General features: G+C 43.3%; 5 protein-coding genes across 10 annotated transcripts; 2 read left to right on the top strand and 3 right to left on the bottom strand.

Moving 5' to 3' along the window:
- Positions 1-1,524: 1,524 nt before the first annotated feature.
- LOC103977396 (uncharacterized) lies at positions 1,525-2,958 on the bottom strand. The gene is made up of 5 exons (XM_009392890.3): positions 2,424-2,958; positions 2,239-2,340; positions 2,041-2,106; positions 1,869-1,934; positions 1,525-1,775 (listed from the first exon to the last, which is right to left on the bottom strand). Exons 1-5 carry the CDS (start codon positions 2,919-2,921, stop codon positions 1,650-1,652), a joined length of 858 nt encoding a protein of 285 aa, XP_009391165.3. The 5' UTR covers positions 2,922-2,958; the 3' UTR covers positions 1,525-1,649.
- Positions 2,959-3,791: 833 nt separating this feature from the next.
- Positions 3,792-6,564, top strand: LOC103977222 (uncharacterized). Its single transcript, XM_009392675.3, has 4 exons — positions 3,792-3,951; positions 4,794-5,426; positions 5,509-6,204; positions 6,273-6,564. The coding sequence occupies exons 2-4, from the start codon at positions 4,806-4,808 to the stop codon at positions 6,342-6,344; spliced, it is 1,389 nt and encodes a 462-aa protein (XP_009390950.2). The 5' UTR covers positions 3,792-3,951; positions 4,794-4,805; the 3' UTR covers positions 6,345-6,564.
- A 1,586-nt stretch (positions 6,565-8,150) lies between these two features.
- On the bottom strand, positions 8,151-10,592 carry LOC135634225 (beta-1,2-xylosyltransferase XYXT1-like). 2 transcript variants are annotated; one of them, XM_065144552.1, is made up of 5 exons: positions 10,185-10,592; positions 9,994-10,071; positions 9,784-9,894; positions 9,556-9,678; positions 8,151-9,453 (listed from the first exon to the last, which is right to left on the bottom strand). In XM_065144552.1, the coding sequence occupies exons 1-5, from the start codon at positions 10,309-10,311 to the stop codon at positions 8,237-8,239; spliced, it is 1,656 nt and encodes a 551-aa protein (XP_065000624.1). In that variant the 5' UTR covers positions 10,312-10,592; the 3' UTR covers positions 8,151-8,236. The 2 variants fall into 2 exon arrangements, with proteins under 2 accessions (XP_065000624.1, XP_065000623.1); XM_065144551.1 differs by having other exon boundaries at positions 9,784-9,900; positions 10,185-10,478.
- A 2,829-nt stretch (positions 10,593-13,421) lies between these two features.
- LOC103977219 (uncharacterized) lies at positions 13,422-17,601 on the bottom strand. Of its 5 annotated transcripts, none has more exons than XM_009392671.3 (9): positions 17,498-17,598; positions 17,305-17,406; positions 16,514-16,772; positions 15,153-15,224; positions 14,854-14,921; positions 14,444-14,594; positions 14,246-14,326; positions 14,040-14,129; positions 13,422-13,968 (listed from the first exon to the last, which is right to left on the bottom strand). In XM_009392671.3, the coding sequence occupies exons 3-9, from the start codon at positions 16,766-16,768 to the stop codon at positions 13,864-13,866; spliced, it is 822 nt and encodes a 273-aa protein (XP_009390946.2). In that variant the 5' UTR covers positions 16,769-16,772; positions 17,305-17,406; positions 17,498-17,598; the 3' UTR covers positions 13,422-13,863. The 5 variants fall into 5 exon arrangements, with proteins under 5 accessions (XP_009390946.2, XP_018679410.2, XP_009390947.2 ...); XM_018823865.2 differs by having other exon boundaries at positions 16,514-16,778; positions 17,498-17,592; XM_009392672.3 differs by lacking the exon at positions 17,305-17,406 and having other exon boundaries at positions 13,422-13,959; positions 16,514-16,778; positions 17,498-17,601.
- Positions 17,602-24,479: 6,878 nt separating this feature from the next.
- LOC103977218 (heavy metal-associated isoprenylated plant protein 37-like) lies at positions 24,480-26,410 on the top strand. The gene is made up of 3 exons (XM_009392667.3): positions 24,480-24,637; positions 24,714-24,789; positions 25,345-26,410. The coding sequence occupies exons 1-3, from the start codon at positions 24,599-24,601 to the stop codon at positions 26,343-26,345; spliced, it is 1,116 nt and encodes a 371-aa protein (XP_009390942.2). The 5' UTR covers positions 24,480-24,598; the 3' UTR covers positions 26,346-26,410.
- The last annotated feature ends 220 nt before the right edge of the window (positions 26,411-26,630 follow it).

Raw genomic sequence — 26,630 nt, forward strand, 5'->3', positions numbered from 1 at the left:
AATTTACGATTTTGTCCTCACGACTTTTAACTTACAACAAGTAAGACCCCTAAACCGTTGGTATGCACACCGCTTGTGTGCTTACCGTGCACGAGTCCAACGACAAAGAAGGCCAAAAACAATTTTTTGTCGTCAAATCCTTGATGTTCCGCTTTATTACTATCACCGATGGTGACTGGAATCTGGAATTTACGATTTTGTCCTCCACGACTATTAACTTACAAGTAAGACCCCTAAACCGTTGGTATGCACACCGCTTGTGTGCTTACCGTGCACGAGTCCAGCGACAAAGAGGGCCAAAAGAAATTATTTTGGCGTCAAATCCTTGATGCTCCGCTTTCTTACTCTCACTGATGGTGACCGAAATCTGGAATTTACGATTTTGTCCTCCACGACTATTACCTTACAAGCAAGACCCATAAACTGTTGGTATGAACACCGCCTGTGTGCTTACCGTGCACAAGTCCAGCGACAAAGAGGGCCAAAAAAAATTCTTTTGGCGTCAAATCCTTAACGGTTCCGCTCTCTTATCAGCACCGGAGGTCACCAGAATCTTCAAACTTGCAGTCTTGTCCTCCGCACCTCGACGATGGCTACGCCCTTCCCTGCGACCTGCTAATGCCGTCGTCTTTGACGTGACGAAGAAGAAAGGAGGAGTTGCAGATCAAACGTGGGATCTCTCCGATTGGCGCGTGTTAATGTGGAATCCCCACATTACAAGCTATCCCCACACGTGTGTGACCGAAGAGGTTTCTACGTTGTGGAGCTGAGATAGAACGTAAAAATAAGGGAAGTCACGTCTACATTATTATTATTATTATTTATTCCTTTGCTACGTGCAAAGAGATGGGTTCAGATACAAAAGATAGATAGTGAGGTCCATCACACATCACATGGTTTGGAAGTCTGGAAGAGAAATAGAGCAGATGTTGATTCTGATACTATCTGTACGATCCAATAAACACACCCTATTCGTCTCTTCTTTCATCTCAGAACAATACTTTGCGAATGACTCGTGAATCTATTTTGGATTGAGTTGTCGGGTAGATTAGTATGCAGCAGAATTTGGTAGCGAATGAAAAATATAAATTAGATTTCTCATCAATTGATTCCATTGCTGCCCTCAATCAATTTCAGTTTTACTTCTAAAACGATCGATATACCAGCTCGAAAGCTGATCCGATCGATCGATCATGTGGTCTGTAGCTCCACACGACGCAAATCATGGTGGCCGGTTCCCCGGAAGAAACATGTGTTGCTTTTGTTGGCTCTTGAGTTAGGGAACGAATGGTTTGTTGCTAGTACTGCTTGCTGCACCTCCCATGCTACGTAACCTTGTCGATAGAGGTCAACCCATCGATATATTTCTTCATTTAATGATTATCTTTGTAGTTGACATTGAGCCTTGTGGATTAGAGACAACACTGTACATAAAATCCTTATTCTATTCCACTAATAGCTCGGCTTGGATCCTTGTGCTGCCAATAATTTCACAGCAGAAAATGGAGTCTTCTTCTCTACAGACTGATGAGGTAGACAAAAGGCCAAATTCATTGCACTGATGAATTCAGTTAGCATTACATCTGAGTTACAAATGAAAAGGGAAAGGGAACAAGTCCTTCCTGGCTTCAATCCATGGCTGTTTTGGGTCACTGCTTAGACCTGCGGTTCCTGTCTCCGTGAGTGGATAAGATGGCATCGATGGCTTCCTTTGCGTTCCCAACATCTGGTGCTTTCCCCCCTTGCGCCGGCCAGAACTCATCGGCTGCCAACACCTGCATGGGATTGATTCAAAGGCCTCATTCATTTATTTCATGCCGAAGAAAAATATTGTTCGGAAGGAAAACATCAATGTCTGATCTCGCTACCTTCACTTGCAACTGAAGGAACTTCACGTAGCTAATCGCTTTCTCTAGCATGGTCACCAAATCAACCTACGTAGATTTTAATGGAGAACACATGCGGCAGCTATTAGTGCTAATCAGACAACCGTGCAGGAAACAGAATTAGGAACGCGATTAGATGTGAAGTGAGACAAACCTTTGTGCCATCGGGAACGAGGCCTTGTAGAACTTTGAGCCGCTCACTGATCCGTTCCCTCCGGTTCTGCAACAAGGATGCATCTGTTAGTCGACCGAATCTGCGAGTTACCTCCGAGTGATTGATTCTCGGTCATGTTCTTGACCATCAAGCCATATTACTGAACCCGATGGAGACGAGGCAGATGAATGAGAACACCTTTGCTGCAATACTCTGAGGATCCTCGGATGGGCTAGACTTGTCTTTGGTCTTCCTAGCATTACCGCACTGCTTCTTGGGACTTTGCATATCACATGCGTACTGCATCATTGAATCCATGAAACCAACCACTTCATTAATCGGGTTACCTTGGTAAGCATCAGCATGATCAAATCTACAAATACCGTGCGCGGGCGCTTTTGCTCCATGCTTTCTTGAAGGCCATCGACAGCAGCAGCTGCACAGGGCTTCTCCTTCACGGGGCTTCTTACCGAACCATACCCGCTTTCCAGCCCCTGAATCGGCCCGGAATCGGCAGTTCGACGCGTGATATCAGGGCGATTCAACTGGCAATTTCGACCCATGGCGTCAATCCAGGCAGCGCATTCGCCCTCGTCGTCGCCTTGCTCGAAACTAAGCACCCAAGCGTTGGAGTAGGCCCAGTGTTCGGATGAGGTGGTTCTACAGTCGATGAAAGAGAGGACTTCTTGGGGCGGGGAATTCACCGTACCATGCACGTACGCAGTGCTGGACGAATTGCCAGGGTCTGATAGGAAAGGAAGAAGACTGCCAGTGTAGCTCCCGAAGGAATCGGAGGTTTCTCCCTCTCGGAGCATCATACCGAATAGCTCAAGCGGGCACACTTGTGAGCCTTCTCGACTCCGATCTCTTGCGAGGGACATGAAGAGGTGTGAAATCTGCTGAGTAACACAAGGGAGAGGAGAGGGGATTTGCTACTTGTGGTGGTGCTGTTCTTGCATGTTGTTATATACGCACGCTTCGAGTCGCGCCTCATATAATTAAAGTGCATGTGGGTGAGATTCTGTATATGATCAGAATTAAATGCAACTTAGCAGTTGCATGTAACTTTGCGAGGAGTCGTTAGGTGGCATGAAAAGAATGAATGGAGGAGAGTTGGAAGCAAAAGGGACGCCGGAAGTCTGGGAATCCCATGTGAGTTCCTCCTTCCTTTCTCATCACTTCCACGACCCTGGATCAAGTGGCCATGAATATAAATCTTGTGGCCATCCCCTCGAGACATGTTTGATTCTAGACATTACACTCGGAAGCTTCTAATGCTGAGTTTCTTCTACTCATCAGAGATGAACACACACGCTTCAACCAGATTCCATTCATGCATCCTACCATCTGGTACATGAAGCTCCCGTACTCGTCGCTGTCATTTCTCTCATATATGAAGCCTCTTCTCTTGTTAATGTAATGTATCTCGAATAAACAAACATGTATGGGAACCCTTTTTTTGATGCAATGCTCAAGAAAGCTACTAGGATATTGTGAATCTAAGACTTCAATTAGATTGATTTGTAAGAGATACATTGTTGTTAATTAGAAATGAAACATTTTAGGCTAGTAAATTATTCGATAGCTGTTGTGTTTATGTTACAATTTAATTTGAAATTAACTTAAATATACTGTTGTACGGACGATCTGATTCCGTTTGATGTAATCGTCGATTGACGTCTCTCGTGGATACATGAATCCATCACGCTTCCTCCTCATCCCAATCAATCAATGATTCCCACAGATCGCCTTAATCTTTCAAGAACCGCAATTAACTCCGTCTTCCGCTTCGACTATAATAATACCGAATTAAGTGAAAGCCTCTCCGACTCGGCGATGTTTCGATCCACATATATGTAGGATTCTTCCCAACCTCGAAAAGAGGCAGCGGGCCGGCCGGAGCTCCTCAAGGTTCATCTCGCTCTCTCTCTCTCTCTCTCTCTATGTGCTTTTATATATATTGGCCATGATCCCAAGAAAATACATATATATTACGATGTTTAACATGATGAGTTGTTTTTGCAGTAAATAAAATATAAAGGAACTTATAATTAATTTTCATTTATGTAGTGTTTCTTACCTTTTAGACGATGATGTTTAAAATTCTGTAACAAAAAGGTGATTGCATCGAAGGCTTCATCAGAATATTTTCCTGTTTTTGTTTTCGATTAGATGTTTAAATTTTTCATTTTTTTATTGTTTATAAAGATCATGGTATGGTATGACCTGATCTGTATTATATTTTTTCTTTCCTTTTAATTTTGGTTCGATGTTTGGGAGAGTAATAATTTCTGTTTGGATCTTTGAATGTATTTGGAGATGTCTAAAATATTTATTATTTAGAGTATTTTATGGAAGTTAAATTGCATGTATTCTAAAGAAGGATAATAGAAGACTAAATTAGTTTCTTTTGGTGTAATCGTCATCAGAAATAATTGTTTGTATTGATAATAATTTTTTTCGTTTCTTAATTATAAATCTAATTCCATAAACTGTCTAAATCTTTTCGTATTGATAAAAACAACAGTTGTAATTCCATAAACCGATGAAGAAATTAGAGAGGCAATCTTGTAGATATGGAGATCATAATTTTGCGATGATAAATGGTGAACAAGCATTCAATACTCAATCATCATATCAATAATAATTTTGAATCTTGTATGATGATTTATGTGTATTTTTTACGTATCTATAATATTTACAATTAATTCTTTTCACTCAAATATTACCTTCATCTCAAATATTACGTGCAGACAGGATTAGCCATGGCGGAAGAGGAGCTCGACGTCAGGCTTCTCGTGGACAAGAAGCACGAACGCGTCGTGCTGGCCGAGTCAAGCAAGGATTTCGTGGACACACTACTGAGCTTCCTCACGCTGCCCGCGGGCACCGTCGTCCGCCTTCTTGGAAAGCGCGCCTCCCTCGGCTGCATGGATCACCTCTACCAGAGCGTCGAGAAGTTGGACACGGAGCACCTGCAGACCCGAGCCTGCAAAGCCATGCTGCTCTCCCCCGTGAGCGCGTCCCACCGACGTTGCGAGAACCTAAAGCTCAGGGCCGACGACAAGTGGCCGCAAAAGTTCTTCTCGTGCCCCAAGTGCGGATTCCCCCCCAAGGGCTCTGGGATGTTCAGCCTCGTTCCGGACACGTTGTGCGCCTGCGGACGGATCATGGTGCAGCAACGAGACGTACACTTGTGCAAGAAGCATTCCGGAGCCAATGGCGTGGATGGGGTTTTCGTGAAAGGAGGCGCCATGTTCTTGGTTACTGATGACCTGCGTGTGGCGGAGAGCTCCGTGGAGAATGCTTTAGCGGTGTTCCGAAGGTATGGCATCCAAGATGGCAACGGCCTGGAGGAGAGGTTCGTGAAGATTGGGAGAAGCCGGGTGAGTACTCCTTGTCTCCTCACAGTAAAAGTTACGTAAACCTTTCACTCTGCTGAATCAATCTGCTTCCATGGCACGATAGATTCTGAAGCTGCTGGAGAGATCACTCGTATCCAGGACTCCCTTGACCGATGTTTTCCTGGAGACGAGCAGCACGAGTGATTTCGAAGATGTGATCGATCTGACATACATATCTGAAGGAGGTCGCCCCTGCAGAAATGACATGGCCTCCGAGTCCAAGGAGATCGTCGTGAGGCTTCTCCGAGACAAATCCAACGACGACGTGATCTACGCGGAAGGAGGGGAAGATTTCGTGGATCTACTCTTCAGCTTTCTCACCCTTCCTTTAGGGTCCTTGGTAAGGCTCTCCGGCGGAAGCTCCTCCATCGGAAGCGTCGATAACCTGTATCGAAGCGTGGAGCAGCTGGGCGACTACATCAGGTCGGAGAATTGCAAGCTGGAGCTCATAGCTCCGAAGCTAGCCTCCAGTTTCAGCTGCGATGTACTTGTGTCGCTCTTGGGGGTGGAGGAAGATAACTCGTGCATCAGCAGCGATGTCACGGGGGTCGAAGCTAAGGTGTTTGCGGTTAATCCCAAGTCCCTGCTTCCAAGCAAAGAACTCGGAGGAGCATACATGAAAGGACCAAGAAAGTTTCTGATCACAGACACCATGGATGTGTCGCCATTCAACAGCCGGGAGGCGTTGGACCTCGTCTTCTCCAAGGATGTATACTTCGAAAACCTGAGGGAGGAGACGCTCACACTGGGTGAAGCAGAGGTAGTAGTTAGTGATCTCTTGCCCTTCTAATTCAAATAGACTTGTTGAATGTTCTTTCGGTGTTGCAGGCTTTGAAGCTTCTGAAAGCATGTTGGGTCTCTAGCAGGACTCTGACCGATGCCTTCGCCAAATTCTTCTGAAACTACGCGATACACGGCAAGAAATCTGGATTGCCTCTCTATCTCATGCTCCTCATGTTTAGATTCTGTTAGTCATCTCGTAGTGTCTTTGCAACAATTTTTAGAATCCAACTACGATTGTTCGATCGGTTGTGTTATTGAAACAATGATAATAATACTCGATTATATCTATGAAATTTATGTGAGAGAATAAAGAATCACCGGACACATTTGTGATGTATCTGCTACTTGTTATAAGTAGATTTAGGATGGACTTGGTGAAACCAGTCAAAATATGTGAATGAGATCCGAATGTATCTACTTCAAGTAGATTCCTTTGAATGAGCACCGTTGGATCAGTAGATGGAAAGCCAGTCGACGAGCTGGGCCCCGATCCGGCTCGGCCAGCTGCGAGCGGCACGGGAGGCACGACAGGTTCAGCTGGTGGAGGAGCCAGTCGTCAAGGCACTCCCTGTGGAAGACGTGGCTGCAGGGAAGCCGCCGGACGCGGTCTCCGTCGGCGAGGCCGCAGAGGCACACCGCGCACGCCGGCCACCGGCCCACCCCCCACTCCTCCGGGTAGTAGAAGGGGAAGGCCCGATTGGAGAGGAGGTGGTCCGCCAGGACGACGAGGCCAGAACCGATGGACGGCTCGGGGTCGGCAGCGGATGCGGACATGGGAGGAGGCGAAGAAGAACCGACCGGAGATAGACGAGGGAAGCGGCGGCGGCGGCTAGGATGAGGAGGGGGAGAGAATCACCGGAAACGCCGTGGAGATGATTGGAGAGACCCATCGCGAGAGGGAGATGATGGTCGAGTGCAAGAGTGAGCACTATATATACATACATATATCGGGCGGCTGGTAGAGTCGGAAAAAGGCGAAGACCTCATTGGCACAACTGATGACTTGGCCTGTGTCTTCCCCAGAGAAAGCATCTACCAAACGGGGGAATGTTGAGTGGCTCGCCTTCCTTCTTCTTCTTCAGCCTTCCAACTTAATTATTCTGCCTCATATGTTGTGCCGTGCTCTTCTCCACCACCACCGCCACCATTTTAATTAAGGAGTGAGGACATGGGGGCACATGTCGTATGTAGCACAAGTTGCCCATACTAAACGCCAATCTGGGAAGGAAGTAATAGCAACTTTTGTCGAAAGCTGGATGGACGGAATGTCACATTAACTCCATCAAGTGGGGTGGTGGGGGGGGGGGGGGCTGCAGGAACAGCTTGCATGAGCTGAGACGCAATGCAGTGTGCGGTGGATCGATCGGAAGCACTCAGGTGGTCAGTCTGGTTGGGGCCTCCGCCATCGGACAATCCTTGTTTTGTCCGGAATCTTGGAGTCAAGTTCTGTGCTAACTCAAGTCCTGTGCTGGGCTTGGAAAATGCCCCTTTTACTCCCTCCCTCTAATTAGTGGCCTGCCCCACGTCAATGGTATCCGACACCGGCTAATGCTTTCCCTTTTGTCTTTCTGGCACGTAATATTTCATAACAAATATGAAATTGTCGTTATCATACATAATATATTACTAACTATTCATCGATCATTTGTTTCCGATCCACAATAGTCGTCGTCGGACATCAACGATGATGATGAAGGAAAGATTCTGGTCTTCGACATCATCACGTGACATTGTTTTACCAAAAATTCGGTCGACATCAACCAGCTATCTTTGGACACGACGTGAATTCAGTAGGTTGATTCATGAAAGCATTTTATTGTAGTCGACCTCATTCACTGGACCATTCGATGGTCGCGTCAGCGTTGACCCCACTTCGCAGCTGGATGCCTACCTACCTACCACCTAAATAATCTTTCCATCTCCTTCATCGTAATATAATTTATCATTTTATCAGTATAATTTAATCCAAAAGAGTGACGGAAAAGAAATCCAACAATGCCTCTGCCATGCTACTGCCGCTGGTGATGATGATGATGCCGATGATGGAGGAGATGTCGAGCTTTAAGCAGAAGTGGCTTAAACCTCTCCATGTCCAGCTTCACATCCTGGTGATCCAAGTACACGTCCGCCATCTTCTTCCATCCCAGCCTGTGGATGGACTTGGGGTCTCTGAACACCGGGTGGTCTCTCGGGTACTGCTCTGTCAGACTGCTCTCCTCCACGCCGATGCAGTATTCCAGGTAGTGCAGCTGCGCATCCTCGGAGGAGTCCTTGAAGCAGGACCGCGAGATGTTCTGCAGGTTGCCGAAGGGGACGATCTGGATGATGACGGCGTTGGTGGGCAGGAAGACGAAGTTGGTGAGCCCGGCGCCGTGCACGCCCACCATCACGTCGCAGGAGTTCACCACCCTGGTGAAGCTGGCCACATTAGTCCGCGTTCCTGCCTCCGCCACCACCACCTCGTAGTCCAGCTTCTCGGCCGCCCGCACGATCTCCTCGAAGTTGACGAATCTCCGTGTCCCGTTCCTCGATATCAGCAGCAGCCTCGGCTTCGCGGTCGGGCTCTCCCCCAGCCCGATCGGGGAGTCCCTCTCCAGCGAGTAGGCGGACCTCATGAGCTTGGTGAAGTCCACCATGGAGTACCCGTTGGGAGCTCTCGCGGGGTCGATGGACATGGGCTTGTGGCTGTGCAGACCGACCACCACGTGCCGGAAGCAACGGACCTGATCGTCGTCGTCCAAGAAGATGATCTCGTGGCGCGACAGCTGCCTCAGGACCGGTTTGTACTTGCCGATCCACCAGAACTTTTGCGTCGCGATGAGGAACTGCACTTCTCCGTCGAACTGTCGCGACGTTATGAACAGAGGAATCAGCACGTCGGTGAAGTCATGGTAGTAGTTCCCGGAGTAGCCGCCGATGGCGAAGACGATGGCGGGGACGCTGTGATTGACGGTGCAGCGAGGGACGTCGCCGAGGCTAGTCGACGATCTCACTGAAACCTCGCCGATGTGCTCCATCGCAGCCTTGTCAAACTTGCGAGCGTAAGGCTTGATCCGCCACGATGACTGGACGCCGGGATCCTGGGATTGGTGATCGGTCACGAGAACTACAGAGGAAGATTTCCCATGAACTCGAACGTCGCCGTCCATTTCGCAGACGTCGGTTCTATAATTCGAGAGATCGCAGACTGGCTTCTCTCGGGCTTTCATACCCTTCATCGTTCCATCTACAGCAAACACGCCGGTGCTCCGAACAAAAAGCTTACAGTAACGGACTCATGGACACAGAACTCTGTGGATTTAGCGAACATGAATGAGTTGATGATTACCTGGCGGTTTAGATTCAATTATTTCTACTTTTGGACTTGACAACTTCGTGGTGGATGAACTGTGGCGTTGGACCCTCTCGTCGGCATCTTTTCCTCGATCTCTCTCCGCCCCTTTTCCATGCTCTGCAGAGCAGAAGGAGAAGAAAGTCAGATCACGTTAGTTTCAAGTCCTGAACACCGCCGGCGTTTGTTCGTGACTTCTCATGGGTGGCTAAATAGGAGACTCACCCAACCGCAGAGTGTTCTGCTGAATCAGTCCCGTAGAAGCAGCATTGTTTAACATGGTTGATGGCGAGTTCTGCTTGGTTCTGACGACCACGCTACTGTTTGGGCTAATTCCTGCGTCTTCTCAGCGATGACTCGGAGACATTAGCAACGGAAGCGCAGTGATGAAGCAAGACAGCCTACCATTACAACGTAGCGAGACCCTTTCTTTACCTGATATCTGTGGATCACGACTAATTTCTTCTGCAGGATGAACCCAAACTCCGTAGAACAGGGATAACTGCTGTTCGACTGCAAAACAATCAGAAGAAGATTTTAGAAGGAAGAGACCTCAAACAATTTGCCGACACATGATGCCATTCGACGTACACAGAGATGAAGGAAAGGCAAGAGTGAGGACTCACTTGTGGATACTGACATGACGACGACACAGGTCAATACTCCGACGCAGAATCCTAGAAGCAAAGGCAACCCGAGCTTCCTCGCCTCCATCTGCCCCAGTTTCTTCGCCAAGATCTTATGATACCCCATCTCTGTATCGCCTGCGGCGGACGTTCTACCTGGAAATCACCCAGCTGCTCATGGATCGAAGTATGATGAACTAACGATTGAGCTCGCTCGCTCGCTCGCTCTCTCTCTCTCTCTCTCTCTCTCTTTATCGCTTCGAGGAAGACTTGAAATGCTATTGGACAGAGGAACTGATAAGAGATGATTGGACACGGAACGACTTTTACCTCGTGACAACTATTCTGATCTCGTTCTCAAACGATCAGATCGGAGATGTAGTCATTCATGGAGACAACCAGAAAAGGACAGGCTATAGTACTACTGTAGGATGAATTGGCTTCGAGCTCGAAGTTTCTCCTCCTCACTGAAGAGCATGGGCGTGCAGATCTGCTGGATCTGAGCATATTTATTAGCTGACTCGTGTTTGTGTGATTTCTGGCGGTGACTTGCAGTAATCGAGGGTTATAATCTCCGGCAAGTCACCAAGTAAAAACAACGTAGCAGCAGGACGTTCCGACTCCCCCACTCACTGCTTCCGTTCTTGGGGAATGTGAACTGCTGGCACCATGATGTCGACTTGGATTATCTCTGGACGCCGTAATGGAGTTCAACGCAGTGATCAGACTTTCATCCCCACCAATTGTGTGAAAGAACACATTGACTTCCAGAAAAGCAGATTCGTTAAAACGTGAGTAGTGCGCTTGTTTTGTTCTCATAAAGAGAGGCAGTACCTCGTGCGAAGACAGGAACAAGAGTAGGGTCAATCTTCTGCTCGAAATGGGCGAAGAAGGAAATGATCGAGTGGATTACCAAAAAATGAAGTCATCCTTCACGGTCAAACCGAGTTTTGCAGCTCAATCTTTGACGGAAACCATGAGTAACTTTTCTAAGCTTTAATGCATGGGAAACGCACCCCTCGCTCCTGTCATGATCGAGCGCCCCACAGGCCACTGTACGTCATTCTGCCGTGCCTGGAATCATCATAAGTAGGCTTCGTTGGGACGTCGTTTTCCCTAATCTTTTACTGCCCAGATCTAATCCATTACCTTGAAACTTCGAAGCATAAAAGACAAAAAAGAAAAGATTTACCATGGAAGAAGAGTCTGTCTCGGGAATCCTCCACCCTTCTTCTTGGTTTGTGTCCGTGCTTTGCCTGAACAAACAGCAATGAAGAACACGTCTCGGAGGACCAAAGGCAACCGCACGACTTGATTCAGTGGCAAGAGACGAGTCCTCCAGCTTGCTCTTACAGGTCACACATGGGCTGCCCCTGCCAAGAAAACGAAAGCTGCACCAATAACATATGCTACATGTCTAAATCAGAAATAAAAGAGCTCACATGTTGAGGTCGTCCACCAGTCCTGGAAGAAGAATTTATTGGCATGCCTCCACGGAACAAAACAAGAGTATACTCGAGGCACTCATGGCAGATGGGAAAAGCAGGTAACGGTGGTCACGACACAGATGATGCATGCATCCTTGGAGGAGGAGTTGGAGGAGGAGGAGAGAGCTCTCTACTGAGCTAACCAAGAGGAACAGGCATTGATTTTATTAGAAGCAGGCCCCTACCTGCTGTCGGCGGCCATAGTTCCAACCCCTTCCTCCTCAAGCCTACAAGTGCTATTATTTAATCGCGATTCTTCGTTCCTATTCTCCTCTCTTCTTCGTGGACGGTGGAAGGAAAGCGAAGAGTTTGTGCGAGGATCGCCATGAGATGATGGAATCCACTACCACGCAAACCCAGTTGCCATGTCGGCGTGCTGCAGCGAGCCAGCGTGGGTGACCCAATCTGTCTGTGTGAACCGGATCCGGATGCGGCGGTCATGAATGGTCCAGCCGGATTAGCCATGATGTTGAGTCCAATCCCGATCTAGACTTGAGCTGGTTCGAACTCGATGTGATTTACGGTGAAACCGAGTCAATTAATTCTGACTCGCTGAACCCAACCCGAACCACTGAAGCCCAGCCTGTGCAGTCGAGCTGAGTGAAGCTGCAGCCAACTTTACGGTCCGGTCTTAGCACTGTGCTGAGCGGGTCCAAGCCTAGGTTCATGCGCCCGAACCAAATCATTCCCGGTTCAGCTATCCCTGTGCTTGCGCAGCCGGGTCAAACAGGCCAGACCGGTGGTAAGGTGAATCCTTGCTGGCGGAGATAGGTCAGATGTGTCGTCGTCACCGTCGGTGGGGTGAGATATTAACCACTCTCCCAGCTGTTTCGGTGAGATATATTTATGGTCCAATGGTGTCGTCGTCACCACCATTGGAGTTCAATGTGATTCCTCTCTATCGGTTGTTGAAAGAGTTAAATCATCTCAAAACATCACAAATTCTATTTGTCAATCATGATGCATATGTGATGTTACACATATAAATATAATCTGTTAGACAATTTAGATTCTATATTTTTAACGTTCTTTAATGCATTACTTGTTGTTCTTAATAATCTACATATTACCATGTTTTGTATCATCCGTTTTGATATTTCTTTTTTTTATTATTGTTGAAAGTTGTTCTAATTTTTTTTTTAGGAACACACGATTTTATATATGTATATATACTCAAAATAAGTAACAAAAAATAGATGTATTATTTAAAAAGTGAATAACTTAAAGTGGATGTTCATATCGATTCTTACAGAACCTATGAAACCATATAATCAACTCATGGAGAAGTAGTAGCAGATGTGTTGAATTTGAAGCATGATTTGTAGGTACCTTCTGGGAAATAATTATAGCAATGATAATAATCCAGTTTCTCTAATTACTAGATTATTATCACTGCTCTAATTATTTTCTAGTTGCTTCCAGTTGGGCCTTTTAAGTTCCAAGAATGCTGCAAACTCAACACATTGCCTACTATTTCTTCCTGTGTTCAACACCTATGGGATCATAGGTTTTGCCAAAAATGGATATTCAAATATCCACTTCAGATGCAGTTTTATTCATTTTTTAATAATACAATGTGAATTATGGGTAGTTTTTAATAAATACAAAAATATTACAAGAAGTAAGCATATAAATCTTACATGGGAAGTTTGTCAAGGAAACTAAAGTAGTTTGCATTTCAATCATGACATCCACACAGATAAATTTGTTTCATGCACCTTCAGATTCTGCTAGGGTGGCCCTCTTTCCATGCTCCAAAGAAAAAAAAATCATTATTTATGCTCATAAATAAATATCCATCAACATGAACATGAGTTTTTTTCCTTTTACACCATGGCATACAACATAAGTATGTCAAACATGTCAATTGGGATCTCCTTTTACATCATGGCATCCATTTCGGTACTTGTGGTGCAACCACTTCTCCCTTCATTCATGGCAATTGTGAAGTGAGTGGCTTTGGATAGAGTGATCCAACTATGGTCAATATTTTCAAGCATTTTGAGAGCAAATATACTATTACCACATTATGTACAGAGCAGCAGGCTGCATACCCATGCCGGCCGAAGCATCAATTTTGGTTCATCTCCGCTTTACCTTCTCTCATCTTCCATTATTTCACCTTTTTTTTGTGTCACCAAGCGAGACGGTGGAATTATTCTTCGCCCTTTTAGTCTTCACCTCTATGCAAGTCAGTGCACTTGAATGCGATGTGGTTGAGATTGCACCAGCTGCCAGGAGCTAAGCTCGTGCGTTCCTTCAGCTCGATCAGATACTTCCCGAGTTCCCTGCATCGACTTTTTTCCCAAAATAATCAGAGAAGAACAGACATTGTCTTGCATTTCTAGAGCCACTGAGGAAAACATACCTGTTGGCGCTGGCACTGATGAAATGTCCTAATTGTTCTGATCAAAACAAAGACCGGTACAAGTATTCCAGCAGTCCTCAACACCAGTAGCTTTATTTCCATATATGTATACATAAACAAGTACATCACGCAGAGCTTCAGAAGCTAACAACTAGGCAACTACATTGAAAGAACATTATCGTAAACTTCTTAGTTTAGAGTTTTACTGAGAATATAGTGAATGAGTACTGCTCAGCACCACTGATCGCGAGAGGAAGAGTGTGGCGAAGAACCAAAAGAACCATGAACTGGATAGAAACAAAAGTGTGTAACACATTCTATCAAATTACATGAAGCATGAGAAGACAAAATTGTGACTCAGAAGTTCCTCTACAGAAGTGCTTCTTGAATAGAAAGGAACTCACTATTATGGCTACTGACTGGCAGCAAACTGTGGTTCTCATGCCTAGAGCTGAATAATCATCATCATGAGGATGCATAACATCACGTTCTGATGGATACAACGTTAAGATTTGAGAATCATTCAGGTCCTGTCTGGTAATCTCCCAATTTCCTCTGAGAAGCATTTTAACACTATCAGCAATTCAAATTGAAAATGTTGAAACTCTAAATTGCCCAATATCCCTAGAAACAGTACCCAAACACAGAATGTACTTAGGAAGGGAGGCTCAGTGTATGAAGCTCTCATCAATGCAAATTAGGAAAGGAATATGCAACATTCTCCCTATAGAAAGGAAGGCTATTCCTCAACTTGAAGTCTAATTAACGAGGAAGCAAAGAAACGGTGACATAGAGGGTACAGTGAAAAGGATACCTGAAGTTCATCGGGATACTCCCATACTGAAACAACTTTTGGGGAGCAGTATAACCTGGCTTGAATTGCTGAATATGAGTGATAAGAATTAGAATCTACAGAAGCAATATTAAAAGAAAAGAAACTATCACAATGCAGATGCTACATCAAAATACATTTGTAGATGAAACAATCAGCATGTGATCTGGCAAACATGACCACTTAATGAGTGAGCCTCAATTGCGTGTTGGACAAGCTTTCACCATGGTGGTTATGGGATGTTGAGGTCAAGAGAATTATCGGGCCAGAAAAAGAATCACCTGCAAGCAAATCTCGCAAACTGTGTCACCCTTTTCGTTACACCATCTTTGAACACATTCACGGTGAGCATACTGAAAGTAAAGGAAAAGATCCAGTTAACTTTTATTATTTATGCAAATTATGTTACAGAATCCAGCACAAAGTATGAGAAGAAAATATACGGCAAGAAGTAAATAAGTAAGTGAACTGATTACTTCTGGAGCACAAAGACTAACGTACTTGTACCACACAATTTACTAGTAAAGTTGAACTGAGATCATAGACACAAATTAGGAGACAAGGCTTAAACTGAATAATACAGAAAATTAGCAATAAGATGGGAAAAGACCATTTCCTCAAAAAAAAAAAAAAAAAAGCAAAGGGACACACCATGTTCCATCATTAGTGCAATTTCCGTCACTAGGTTAAGAGATACCAGATATATCTAAGCTTTAAATAATAGAAGTCTTAAAGACTGAAGCAACACTGGATCAAATGAAAAAGTCAAAACACAATGGAGGACATATCTGAGGGAGGTGGAGAAAAGCATTGTGCAATCATCTCTGCCAAACAGATACAGAACTAAAATTATGCACCGTCAATGATGGATACTGACCATTCTACGGATTCCTAATTAATTGCAATTTCGTTAACTTACAAAATGTATTCCGTAAGGTTACGCCTGAATTGGATTAGCAAAGGATGTTGTAATGATTTAAGTATGAAATGATTCTGGTTGGTTCTCAGATTCTTCACCTTGCAATTGAACATTTTCATAGCTTTATAGTGAATCAACTCGAAGCAAATCTGTGTATATTTTGATGACATAATAGGATACTCTAGAAAGTGCCCAAAAATCTCTCTCGCTGGCTAACAGTTTGAAGTTTTGCAATGGTTCTTCCAATCAGTAAATACTTCGTAGTTAATCAGTAAGACCAAACTAAACGAATCACCTCACTACTAACATGTCAGAGATGCTGGCATAGAATACACACAAATCAAATCTTTAGGCCGTTAAAAGTACTAGTTTCTTTCATACGTCTAATGAATCATAGTTATGAGCTACAGTTAGTTTGTAGGCTAGAACTGATCGACCAGTTTACTTAACTGTTTGACTCAAGGTACACAAGTTTCCTTCTTTATATAAGGATGGCAAAATCATAGGAATTTAGGTCAGAAACCAAGTTACTGATTTAAGATGTAAACACAAAGTTAATGGAAACAGATAAATGCACAATTTTCATGTCCCCGCACAAGTAAAATCCCCAAAAACAAGGCATCATCATCAACAAAAATAAAACCCAAAGTGATAAACAATATAAAGGAAATTGGAAAGGAAAAAAAAAGAAAAAGAGAGAGAGAGAGAGAGAGCTTCCTTTACCTTCAAGCTGCCACAACATGAACAAGGGATCTCCATGTTGTAATCTTCTTCTTCTTCTTGACAAATTCGGCATTCAACTAACTTTCCAACACAGCTCCTGTCTCTGATGTTTTTCTTCCTAGTAATCTCTTTGCCTGGATCTTCCAAAGGCGCTGAATCGGTGGCAATCTGGTCGTGCTTCTGACCTCCAATAGCCGCCTCAAGCGTTGACTCAGTAAGGAGATGGTCCACTAATAAAGCAAGATGGTCTCCCATTCTTCTGGAACTTCAAGAAAAGACGAAATTAAATTAAGAAGCCAACTTGATGTGTCTTCAGAACCCAAGGAAAGATCATGAGAATCATGAAAAGAATTGGGCGCAACCAACCAACCCCATAATGACGAAATAAGATACCTTTACAATGTAAAACAGCTTTCTATTAGTATCGTTAAAATAAGATCAAGAACACTCTGAACATCTATAAATACTCAGAAAAAGAGACCAAGCCAAACAGATTGCAGTAGAGAAGCACAACAAAGATGTCTTCCTTGTCGAACCACACAGAGAGAAATTGAGAAGGAAAATACCAATCAAAATCCAGTCGACCATGAGCAGGGCAGCAACCAAAACGTCGCCAAAATTTCAAATTTTTCGAAAATGGAGGGAGCTTTCACCGTAACAAAGCACCAAATGACCACAACAACGAAAAAGAAGAGAGAAGAAGGGTAACATATCCATAAATCTGAAGAAGGCATGAGAAGAGGAGGGATGAATCAAACTGAAGGAAATCCGATAAAGGAAGCACGACCCACCAGAGACAGAGGAATCCAAAAACCAAGAAGAAAAGGATTAGACCAACGAGACAGGCGGCAGCTTTCTTATGGACTCCGAAACCTCCTCTCTCCTTTCCCAATCTGAAGAGACAAAGAACGCGAGTAAAACCCAAAGGCATGGCGAGCAGAAAACCGAGCAGCGGAAGGAGGAGAGGAGGAGGAGGAGACTTACAAGGTTGGACTTGGATGTGTTGAAGCGAAGGAAGGGACGAGGAGCAGATCAGGGGAGCTGAGGACGAAGCAAGAGAGAGAGGGAGTGGTGTGGTGTTTCTTACCAGAGAACCCAAAGCAAGAGAAGCGAGTCCTGCAACTTAAATACACCTGAGAATCCATTTCCCATTCTACCCCTCTCCTGCACTTTTTTTGTGGACATCCATATCCATCCTTTTGCATTTCTTTCTCATCCATCTCTCTAATTATTTTTCTTTACAAAATTTCACATTTGCCTTACAAAGTTGTGCGTATGTATGTATGGATTTATACTTATGCTTACATTAGTGTGTTTTCTGTTGTTCGTAATTAATACTCAAATAATTATGACACTATATGACATATCGTAGACACATCATTCTCATTCGATCGATATATCATTCTCATTCGATAAATACTCTAATCTCATTCAACATGTGGGCTCAAAGTTAATGACGTAACACTAAATTGATTCTATTATATTAATCATATAGTACTTGTATTTTTAGGATCGACATATGATTTTTTTCATGACTTATTGATAGTTAAATAATGTGTATAACTTTTCATCACATTTATTACGATCTCAATCAAACGGTCTATCATACTTTAAATAAGTATTTAAGTATAATCTTAATAATAAATCTTTTCTAACTAAATATATCTAATCGAATCATTCGAGTCCATATTAATTCAAACAGAATCCAATTCCTTAATTTTTAAAATTTATAAATATTTATTATTATTATTATTATTATTTTTCTCATATATATATATATATTAAAAAATTCATCAATTTTTTATCCCTCGGTGCATTAACTATATAACATTCACATGATACATGGGATGACAGTCCTAATTTACATCACTTCTACTCTCCTTTTACCTATCATTTTCGATGACTCGCCCTCTTATCGCCATTATTTTCCCATTCCCATATCAATTTCTTCTCCCCCAAATATCTCTCTCTCTCTCTCTCTCACAAGTGAGACATATATATATATAGAGAGAGAGAGAGAGAGAGAGAGAGAGAGAGAGAGAGGCTAGGCTAATGGCGTCGCACGTCATAGGCCATCACCTTCTCAACGTTTCTGCCGTGAAATTAATCCACGATGCTTGTCACGGTGGTGCCACTTCAATCATTGCGACGACCGGTTTCGGAGTCGAACTCGTTCGTGGTGTCACGGCATCTCTCGATGACGTCTAAGCCTGCTAACATGGTCCGATCCCATTGGTTTTGCGTCCACAGCATGTCATCATCACCAAACGGGGTGGGTGTTTGCAGTCGTCGTCCTCTAAAGAGTGGCTTAGGCAGATGAGCATATGTTGTATTCGTTCCACCGAACCTCCCACATGATTTAAGCTGTCGATTAAAGATAAAATGAGAAAGATATTAGTGGTTTGGTCAGCGAAGATGAGCACAGCAGCAAACGGAGTGGCTTCTCCTTTTGAATATGTTGTGTGTTTGGTTTGGTGTGATTAATGATGCATTGATATCACACCACATTTATGGCCTTGGCCCTACTTGTACCACTCTCTCTCTCTCTCTCTCTCTCTCTAAAATAAGATTCTCTTACTAACTGTATCCAATATACTACTACTTCCCCTTCTTTACATCAGAATTAAGGAGCAAAATTAGCTCAAGGGATCAATCTTCACTCAAAAACAGGTAGATTTGTATGTTATAGCTACATATGCTAACTAGTTAGCTACTTTATTGTTATTATCTGACGTCGATGATCATCCTCGAGTGAGTCGACCAACCCAATTTGATTCAAACTTGATTTACGTCACAAACTTTGATCTCGCTCCAAGTGTCTCCTCGAACGTCCAACTTAGTATCGAGCTCAAAGTCTCTCTTTTACACCAAGGCCAAAACACAAAAAAAGGGTTCTCGACGTGAGCCTCCCAAGATAGATAGTCACGTCGTCTTCTAATTTTTATAACTAGACATGAATCCAATATGAAGTCAGACATCCATCGAAACATGTTCCGTTCATGACGACGCTTCTCGCTCCTTTAAGAAGAACTTGACAGACAATCTCACTCATTTTGTTAAAGCGAATGCACGAGATGGCTTCCTAAAACACACATGAAGAGCAAAATTCCTATCACAATTATGAGGGGGCACTTCCTCCCTTCGCATCACCGCCCCCTCGCAGCATCTATCACCTCCTGTGCTGCGATGCGAAGCTTTGGGTCGTAATCATTCCGAAACACAACACCTCCACCGAGCTCGCCGTGCTTCGGACACAACCCGTATCGAATCCCCTACCCGGTTGACTCGTAGCAGCTACATCTCTGCACCGCAAAGTAATGGCCATGGCCCATGCCGTCGTCGTCGTCGTCGTCGTCTTCTTCTTCTAGGTGACGGCCGGTAGCTAAACAACCCGCCTCCTCTCAGATGACCTGTCGGTGAACACATGTCAGAGTGGGACTATTGAAGGAGTCATGGTCTTGTGTGACAAGGAAAGATCCCAAGGCACTTATTGCCTTCCACTAACACACGTTAAATCCTAGTTGTACATGCATTCTTGATGGCTAGTTTGGCGGGTTTCACGTGGCAATCCCAAGCTCGTCTTGTCCTAAGCAGAAGAAGAAGAAGAAGAAGAAGAGAGGTGTTGGGTGTCCACAAAATGACAATCTTAAGGGACCATGATCATGTTAGCAGCATCTAGAAAAATACTTAGCTTGCGTATGACAAGCGAGTCAACAGAACTGCAGGCTTTGATGGCTCGAAGGAGGAGACAGCGGATTGAAGTTGTCAGGCGAGTCGAGAAACAAAACCAGCAGCAGTCGATGCATCTGCAAAATTGAAGGCGGCATCACATTTCAGTACAGTAGGATTAAGGGGCTGGAGTGAGTCGAGTGAGAGTACGTACCACCTCACACACACACCCAAGTAGGAGAAAGAAGCGGTCATAGGCTTGGCTTGCACAGAAGAGAGAGAGAGAGAGAGAGAGAGAGACAGAGAAAACCTTGGAATGATGGTTGCGAATCAGTGGTCTTCGGTTTCAGAGGGATTAGGTGGAAGAGAAAATGAATCACTGGTAGTTCATCTACCCGGACCACTCGATGAGCTCCTTCAACTGGGTGTGGGTCAGCGTGTGCCGGTGGGAGAAGGACGGAGTCGAGATTTGGATCCACACCCAACCCATCATGTCAAGATTGTCAACTTAGCTTCCCAAGGAATTGACCGCAACATGAATTAAGTTGCCGAACACATGATTCCATCAGCGTCATCAACTGCTTTTGACCCAATTCCCATCTTTCTTAGACCTCAAGGATGAAATCTCTCACGATATGATGGAAATGGAGATCCACGCCATTGGGAAACTGCTTTCGATCTCCATCTCACGACACCGTAAGCGGGAAGCAAAGGTTCGATAGCAAGCAGAATTCGAGTGCGTTCCGAGTTCCACATGCGTCTGCTAACTTGGGGTGTCATCTTATATCAGGTTCTGCACCAAAGAAATCTTCCAAGAGATCGGCTGTCGGACATATTTGGTCGACGTCTCTGGGATTTTTGGTGGCACTTGAATACACCTGAAAACAAACGCAAGCAAAAGAGTTTGCATGGTTTTTAAGTAAAATTATAAACACAAAAAAGTTATAATCGTATTATTATACGAAAAATTTTAATACTAGAAACTAAAATCAAATAATGATAAACCAATGCGCCTGCCTGCGTGGAGTAGAATTTTCATGAAGAAATCCAATGGCTGCCGTTTTAACATCTCATATGTCGTAAACAACAGAGAATTCTGATTTGCAAACTTACAGGGCATAAACAACTGGTATCATCTGCTCTGAAATTTTCTAGCTAAGAGCAGAAGAAGAGAGTGGCAATGGTGTTAACAAGGACAAACTTGACGAATTGGGTACAGTGGCAGGGGGTGTCAGCACACATCTGCAGCCATGAACAGCATAGATAGCCACCAAATCAACCTATACAGCCAAATCAAACTAGAACATGCAAGGCGTTGGGCTGGTTACCAAAGAGGACCAGCATAGAACAGGTACCATGCTCGCCACACAGAATCAAGAGCATAGAATGGCACATGCTGGCCACCAAATCCTAGTTTTAAGTTGAAAGATCGATAAAAAAGGACTTTAATTCTCAAAACAGGGCTGGTCAACTATCTTATTTTAATTTTCGATCAAGGTAATAGATAAGAATTCAACGTAAAACACATCTAAGGGACATTCTAAAAGTAGAATCTTGTACGTACCGCCGATGCATTAGCATATCACACTTCCTCAGATAAGGAACTGCGGAGCATACTGGTTGTTCAAGTAAGATGGCGGCACGGCATCTAAATTTGCAACGGAAGATATTTCCATGCTGGCTGCATTCACAAGATGGAAGATTATTTCTTTGCTTCGACACGGTGTGTGATTCGTCATCCGCTCATCGACACATGAAAGAACATTGCCAAGAATTGTCTCCTCAGGAAAATAGTGTAGTTATTCATCCATTATAAGGCATTTGTGGTTTCCCTTCAAATACCAAAGAAAATGACCAAAATTTGAGGGCTGAGTTTAAGAAAAAGTTACAGATAGATATATTGGAGAAAAGAAAAAGGGTACAAAATGGATTCTTACCTGTTAAGCACCGTATGAATTCAACAAAGAACGAAGGTAAATGCCATGAGCAGCGGACCACTCGTGAACCTGAAAGATTATACACGAAAAGGTTCTACATTGTTCCATTCAGAAGAAATACACACTATAGTTCACGATTCATTTCTATTGAGGATCTACACTAACATGCAAGTCAGCATCTATGTACCAAAATATTGAAATCAGCAGAAAAGTGGGTGATGCCAAAGACAAGTCAAGAATAAAATGGAAATTATGAAGATTAAGATAGAACAAGAAGCAGAGATGCAATTAACAGTATTTATCATTCTTTACTGGAACTTGAAAACCATAAAAAGGCATGAACCAGCTAAAACTAAGAATTGCCCATGAAAAAGGATAAAGCATTTTTTTCTTTCCAACTGAACAAATTGAAGGATGACACAACTCAAGGAAAATGAAGGTGAAGTGCCTGTAGATATAGATAATGAAGCTCAGCCCAGAATTAGCTCAAATAGGAAATATATGATATATATTATATATAGACAATCAGCATATACAAGAAGCAAAGAAGATAAGAACAAGAATGTTGGATGAGTGAATCTTTTAACTCTCCATCAAACTGAACAATATAATTAATAAAGCAAAAGTTAGGTAATATATGTTTGGAATAAGCCAAGGATGGCTATACACAGGTTCAGCTAATTGACCTAAAGGTACGAAAATGCGGAAGAGCCCTCCAGCATGTTTTAAAAGTTGTTTCCGGGATCGGAATCTGCATAGAAATAACTAGGCACCTTCAAATCTTTGGCAAAAGTAATAATAACAAAAAAAAAAAGCCATATTTTTATTGAAGAAATTTGAGCTAAAGATAAAAATCTTAACAATATAATATATGCTATGCACAAAGCTAGCATCTATAAAGACAATGAAACATGATAAAAAGAGGTTGCTAATCTCAATAACGGGATTAGGGCCTCAATTATACTTACAAATTAAATGCACATTACTGGTTAAGTGGCACTAGAAGCGAAAAGACTAGTTCCAACTTAAATGTGACCAGAACAATGGTTTAGACTTCAAACGGCCTATAGAACATCTAACATAATATCAATGCCATGGACAACCAAGAAAACATGATTGTGTCAAAGAATTAGCAAAGCACATCATGTTTAACATTTTGAATTTTTGATTTGTCTGTTTAACTAGTGTAAAAAATAGCAGTCAAGTAATGTAATCCTTCCATTGCTCACCACCTACAGAAGAGATCTATACCCAAAGCCAGCCCAAGGAAAAGCTGACCACGATAGAAATAAGAGAAAACCAGCAGCTCTTGTTAAACCAACATGCTACAAGGAATCTCTGAGGAGGTATTTAATGGTTAAGGTGCAATGTCCACAGTCAAAAGATTTAAGAGTCCCATACGTATGCATGTCATGTACTCCTTGAATGGAAGGAGTAAAATTTGGAAGAGAAAAACAGACCACAAAAGGACAAGTTATAACATAGTAAAGAAATATCTATCCATACACATAAATATATGCACATTTGGTCCATGTATCATGTTCAACGAAATTAATCTTTCCACTGGAGCCATCCATGATTAGTTTTGAGATTATAGGATTGAGGTGTCAATCTTCCTGATAAGCTTTTTATCTCATTGCAAAAGGAAACCTAAAGCTCTCAAATATGGATTTCATTGTCCTGTGCTTTTATTTCAAGTACCATGATAAAATTACAAGCTTTATTAGGCTAAGTTGTGTTATTACATTAATCCGACCAAGCCTATGATGTGGCGATTATGCTTATTTGCCCCAAGAACAGTTTGAGCGTAGTAAAACGTTTGGGGACAAGAAAGGCATTATCTTGCCCAACTTTCTCCACATCTTTTGATCTCAGGAACGAAGTTGATGAAAGAGAAAGAAAAAAAAAGGGGTCAAAATGGGTATGGAATGCAAGCTTGTGTGGCTTTGTATGTCAGGAACGAGGCAAAGGGACGATCCTGTACAGGCTATGCCTACTACACTAAACAGTGCAGAGGTCAGGTCAGATCAGGTCGCAGTTGGTTAGCTCCTCTGCTCAACTGTATATTTAATCTTCCACAAGCCATATCTACTCACAACACTCTCTCCCTGAATAATGTCCTCCTAAGACAGTTAAAAAAGAAGATACTATTGTAGTCTATCGAGGTAAGAAATAAGTAAAAAGGCAAAAAGAAAAAGAAAAGGGAGAGTATGTGAATATGTGTATGTATCATAGTGCAAGTAGGACAAAAGGATAAAAGAAAAAAAGTAGGACAAAAGGAGTCTCCTGTGGGAGGTTCCTTCCTGAAATATATAGAGGGAAAGAAGGAGAACGGTGAAGCAGCTTCCCATGCTGCAGGGTAGTCTTGCATGCAAAGGCTTCCCAGGGTTGTCTTAGTAGAGGCTTAGCTTCTTAGAGAAAACTTTGGTTCCTGATTCATTTTTTATCTCTCAGACAGCAGGAGGAATCAGCAGTGGAAATGGGTAAGGGTGAAGACTTCGAGCTCCTCAAAATCCAGGTATTTCTCTTCCTTTCTTTGCTTTGTATTTAGTCAGAAGATTAAGTGCAGGAGACTGTTTGTTTGGTTCTTGCAGACCCACATCCTGAAGGTGAACATACATTGTGATGGATGCAAGCTTAAAGTAAAGAAACTCCTCCATAGAACTGAAGGTACTTAATTCCAAGATCTTTAGCTCTGTCTTATTTTCCCTCTCCAGAACATATTTTCATCATGTTCTGTTTTCTGAAGATAATGCTGTTTCAAAAAGACTTTTATAACTCTTCCACAGTTATCCATCTTTGCTAAAAGTTTTGCATGAGATGATCTTTTACTGGAATGCCAAGTTCCACTTGTTTCATGCAAGTTCTTCTGCTACTTGATTATAGTACTCTTAAATGCGAATATTTGGGGGTTGATTTCCACAACTCCAGTCCAAGAATCAGATGCAGGATAAAAGGAAAAAAAGGTGCTCATGAAGTCTCTCTGATGGAAGGCTTTAGTTTGTGTTTCTGCTACATCTCTGGTCTACATGCAGAGTTTTCAAGGTTACAGTATGAAACTAGAAGCACAATGCATGTTCTCTTTTGTTCCTTGTGGATGTCCATGATTTATCTTGTGGCCACAAGCACATTGTAAGAAAGACAGCAGATACAAAGTGTGGCTAGAAACTTGATGTCTATTGAGTAATAATGTTCATCGTTTAACTGTGTTTGCATCTGATTCAGGAGTCTTCTCAGTAAGCATAGATGTAGAACAGCAGAAGGTCACAGTTTCAGGAAATGTGGACTCTGAAACTCTGATCAGGAAGCTGATCAAAGCACGTAAGCATGCAGAGCTATGGACTCAAAAGATCAACCAGACTCAGCAGCTCAACCAGCAAAAGCAGCAGCAGAAGAAAGTAGCCAACCCCATGAAGGATGCCAACAAAAACAATAAAGAACAAGACAAGCAAGGCCTCATGCGAGGCCTCAAAGCCTTCAAAAACCAGCACAACAAGCTTTCCCCATCCAGCTCTGATGAGGAAGACTTTGATGATGATGATGATGATGACGATGAGGATGTAGATTATGACGAAGAAGAAGATGATGCTGATATGCAAAATCTTGAGAGTAAGATGAAGCAAACTAATTTCATGAGGCAGGCAAACAACGCCCCAACCAACGCAAAGCAAAGTGGGAATGGCAATGGAAAAGCTGGTGCAAATGCCAAAATTGGATGCAACAGGAAAGGGGGAGAAAATGCTAACCAAAACCACATCAAAAGTCCAAATGAGTCACAACAAAAAGGCACCAATGCTGCAGCTAACAATAGGGTGGTCAATGGCAATCCTAAAGTTCAGGGCAACAATGGGGTGATGGGTCTTGGCCCCCCTGGGCTTGGTGGAACCAATGGATGCTTGCCAGGAAATGCTTTCAAAGGCTACACAGGACACCCACCACAATGTGGGGGTCAATACCAGTCTCCAGTGACGGTGAACATGCAGGGCTACCAGACCCATCCATCATCATCCATGGTGAACAATTTGAGAGGGCACAACATGGTGGTGCATGAAAGCAGATACATGCAGCCTCAGATGATGCACCTCAGGACCTCTCAGATCTCCCCCTACGCTGGTTACTACAACTGCTACCCAAGCCCTTACTATCTCAGTAACCAAGTTGATAATGGTTATTATGGTACCCATCTTTTCAGTGATGAAAACACTAATGCTTGTATTATCATGTAAAAAGAAGGTATGTAGGATATGGGATCAAGTGTTGCTGTTATGGTTTTCTCTAAGTGGTGACTCAGTGGTGCTCCAAACTGTCAGCATTCTTGGTGTTACCTTTGGCTGGACATTTTACTGCCCCCTTGTTCATGTGCTTTCCACTCTCTTTGATGCTACTGACTGTTACCTAAAAAGTTGTAATTACCAAGAGAACAAGATAAGAAAATCTTGGTTTGGTAGACTTAGCCATTCTTCTACCCTAAGGAATATCATGGCAATAGAAGGATTTACTACTCAGACAAA

Source organism: Musa acuminata, chromosome BXJ3-3 (genome assembly GCF_036884655.1).
Source record: "Musa acuminata AAA Group cultivar baxijiao chromosome BXJ3-3, Cavendish_Baxijiao_AAA, whole genome shotgun sequence".
In the NCBI taxonomy this organism is placed as follows: Eukaryota; Viridiplantae; Streptophyta; class Magnoliopsida; order Zingiberales; family Musaceae; genus Musa; species Musa acuminata.

Excerpts from the sequence above, each read along its gene's own strand:
- LOC135634225 (XM_065144551.1), bottom strand. The coding sequence starts at position 10,311 with ATGGGGTATCATAAGATCTTGGCGAAGAAACTGGGGCAGATGGAGGCG. Across the intron at positions 9,901-9,993 it reads TCGTGATCCACAGATATCAG|ACGCAGGAATTAGCCCAAAC; the intron begins GTAAAGAAAGGG and ends ATCGCTGAGAAG. Across the intron at positions 9,679-9,783 it reads GCAGAACACTCTGCGGTTGG|AGCATGGAAAAGGGGCGGAG; the intron begins GTGAGTCTCCTA and ends TCTGCTCTGCAG.
- LOC103977222 (XM_009392675.3), top strand. The coding sequence starts at position 4,806 with ATGGCGGAAGAGGAGCTCGACGTCAGGCTTCTCGTGGACAAGAAGCAC. Across the intron at positions 5,427-5,508 it reads TGAAGATTGGGAGAAGCCGG|ATTCTGAAGCTGCTGGAGAG; the intron begins GTGAGTACTCCT and ends ATGGCACGATAG. Across the intron at positions 6,205-6,272 it reads TCACACTGGGTGAAGCAGAG|GCTTTGAAGCTTCTGAAAGC; the intron begins GTAGTAGTTAGT and ends TCGGTGTTGCAG.
- LOC103977396 (XM_009392890.3), bottom strand. The coding sequence starts at position 2,921 with ATGTCCCTCGCAAGAGATCGGAGTCGAGAAGGCTCACAAGTGTGCCCG. Across the intron at positions 1,935-2,040 it reads TCGTTCCCGATGGCACAAAG|GTTGATTTGGTGACCATGCT; the intron begins GTTTGTCTCACT and ends AAATCTACGTAG. Across the intron at positions 1,776-1,868 it reads TCCTTCAGTTGCAAGTGAAG|GTGTTGGCAGCCGATGAGTT; the intron begins GTAGCGAGATCA and ends AATCCCATGCAG.
- LOC103977219 (XM_009392669.3), bottom strand. The coding sequence starts at position 16,768 with ATGGGAGACCATCTTGCTTTATTAGTGGACCATCTCCTTACTGAGTCA. Across the intron at positions 14,922-15,152 it reads TTTGCGAGATTTGCTTGCAG|CAATTCAAGCCAGGTTATAC; the intron begins GTGATTCTTTTT and ends ACTCATATTCAG. Across the intron at positions 14,595-14,853 it reads AGTATCCCGATGAACTTCAG|AGGAAATTGGGAGATTACCA; the intron begins GTATCCTTTTCA and ends AATGCTTCTCAG.
- LOC103977218 (XM_009392667.3), top strand. The coding sequence starts at position 24,599 with ATGGGTAAGGGTGAAGACTTCGAGCTCCTCAAAATCCAG. Across the intron at positions 24,638-24,713 it reads TCGAGCTCCTCAAAATCCAG|ACCCACATCCTGAAGGTGAA; the intron begins GTATTTCTCTTC and ends TGGTTCTTGCAG. Across the intron at positions 24,790-25,344 it reads ACTCCTCCATAGAACTGAAG|GAGTCTTCTCAGTAAGCATA; the intron begins GTACTTAATTCC and ends CATCTGATTCAG.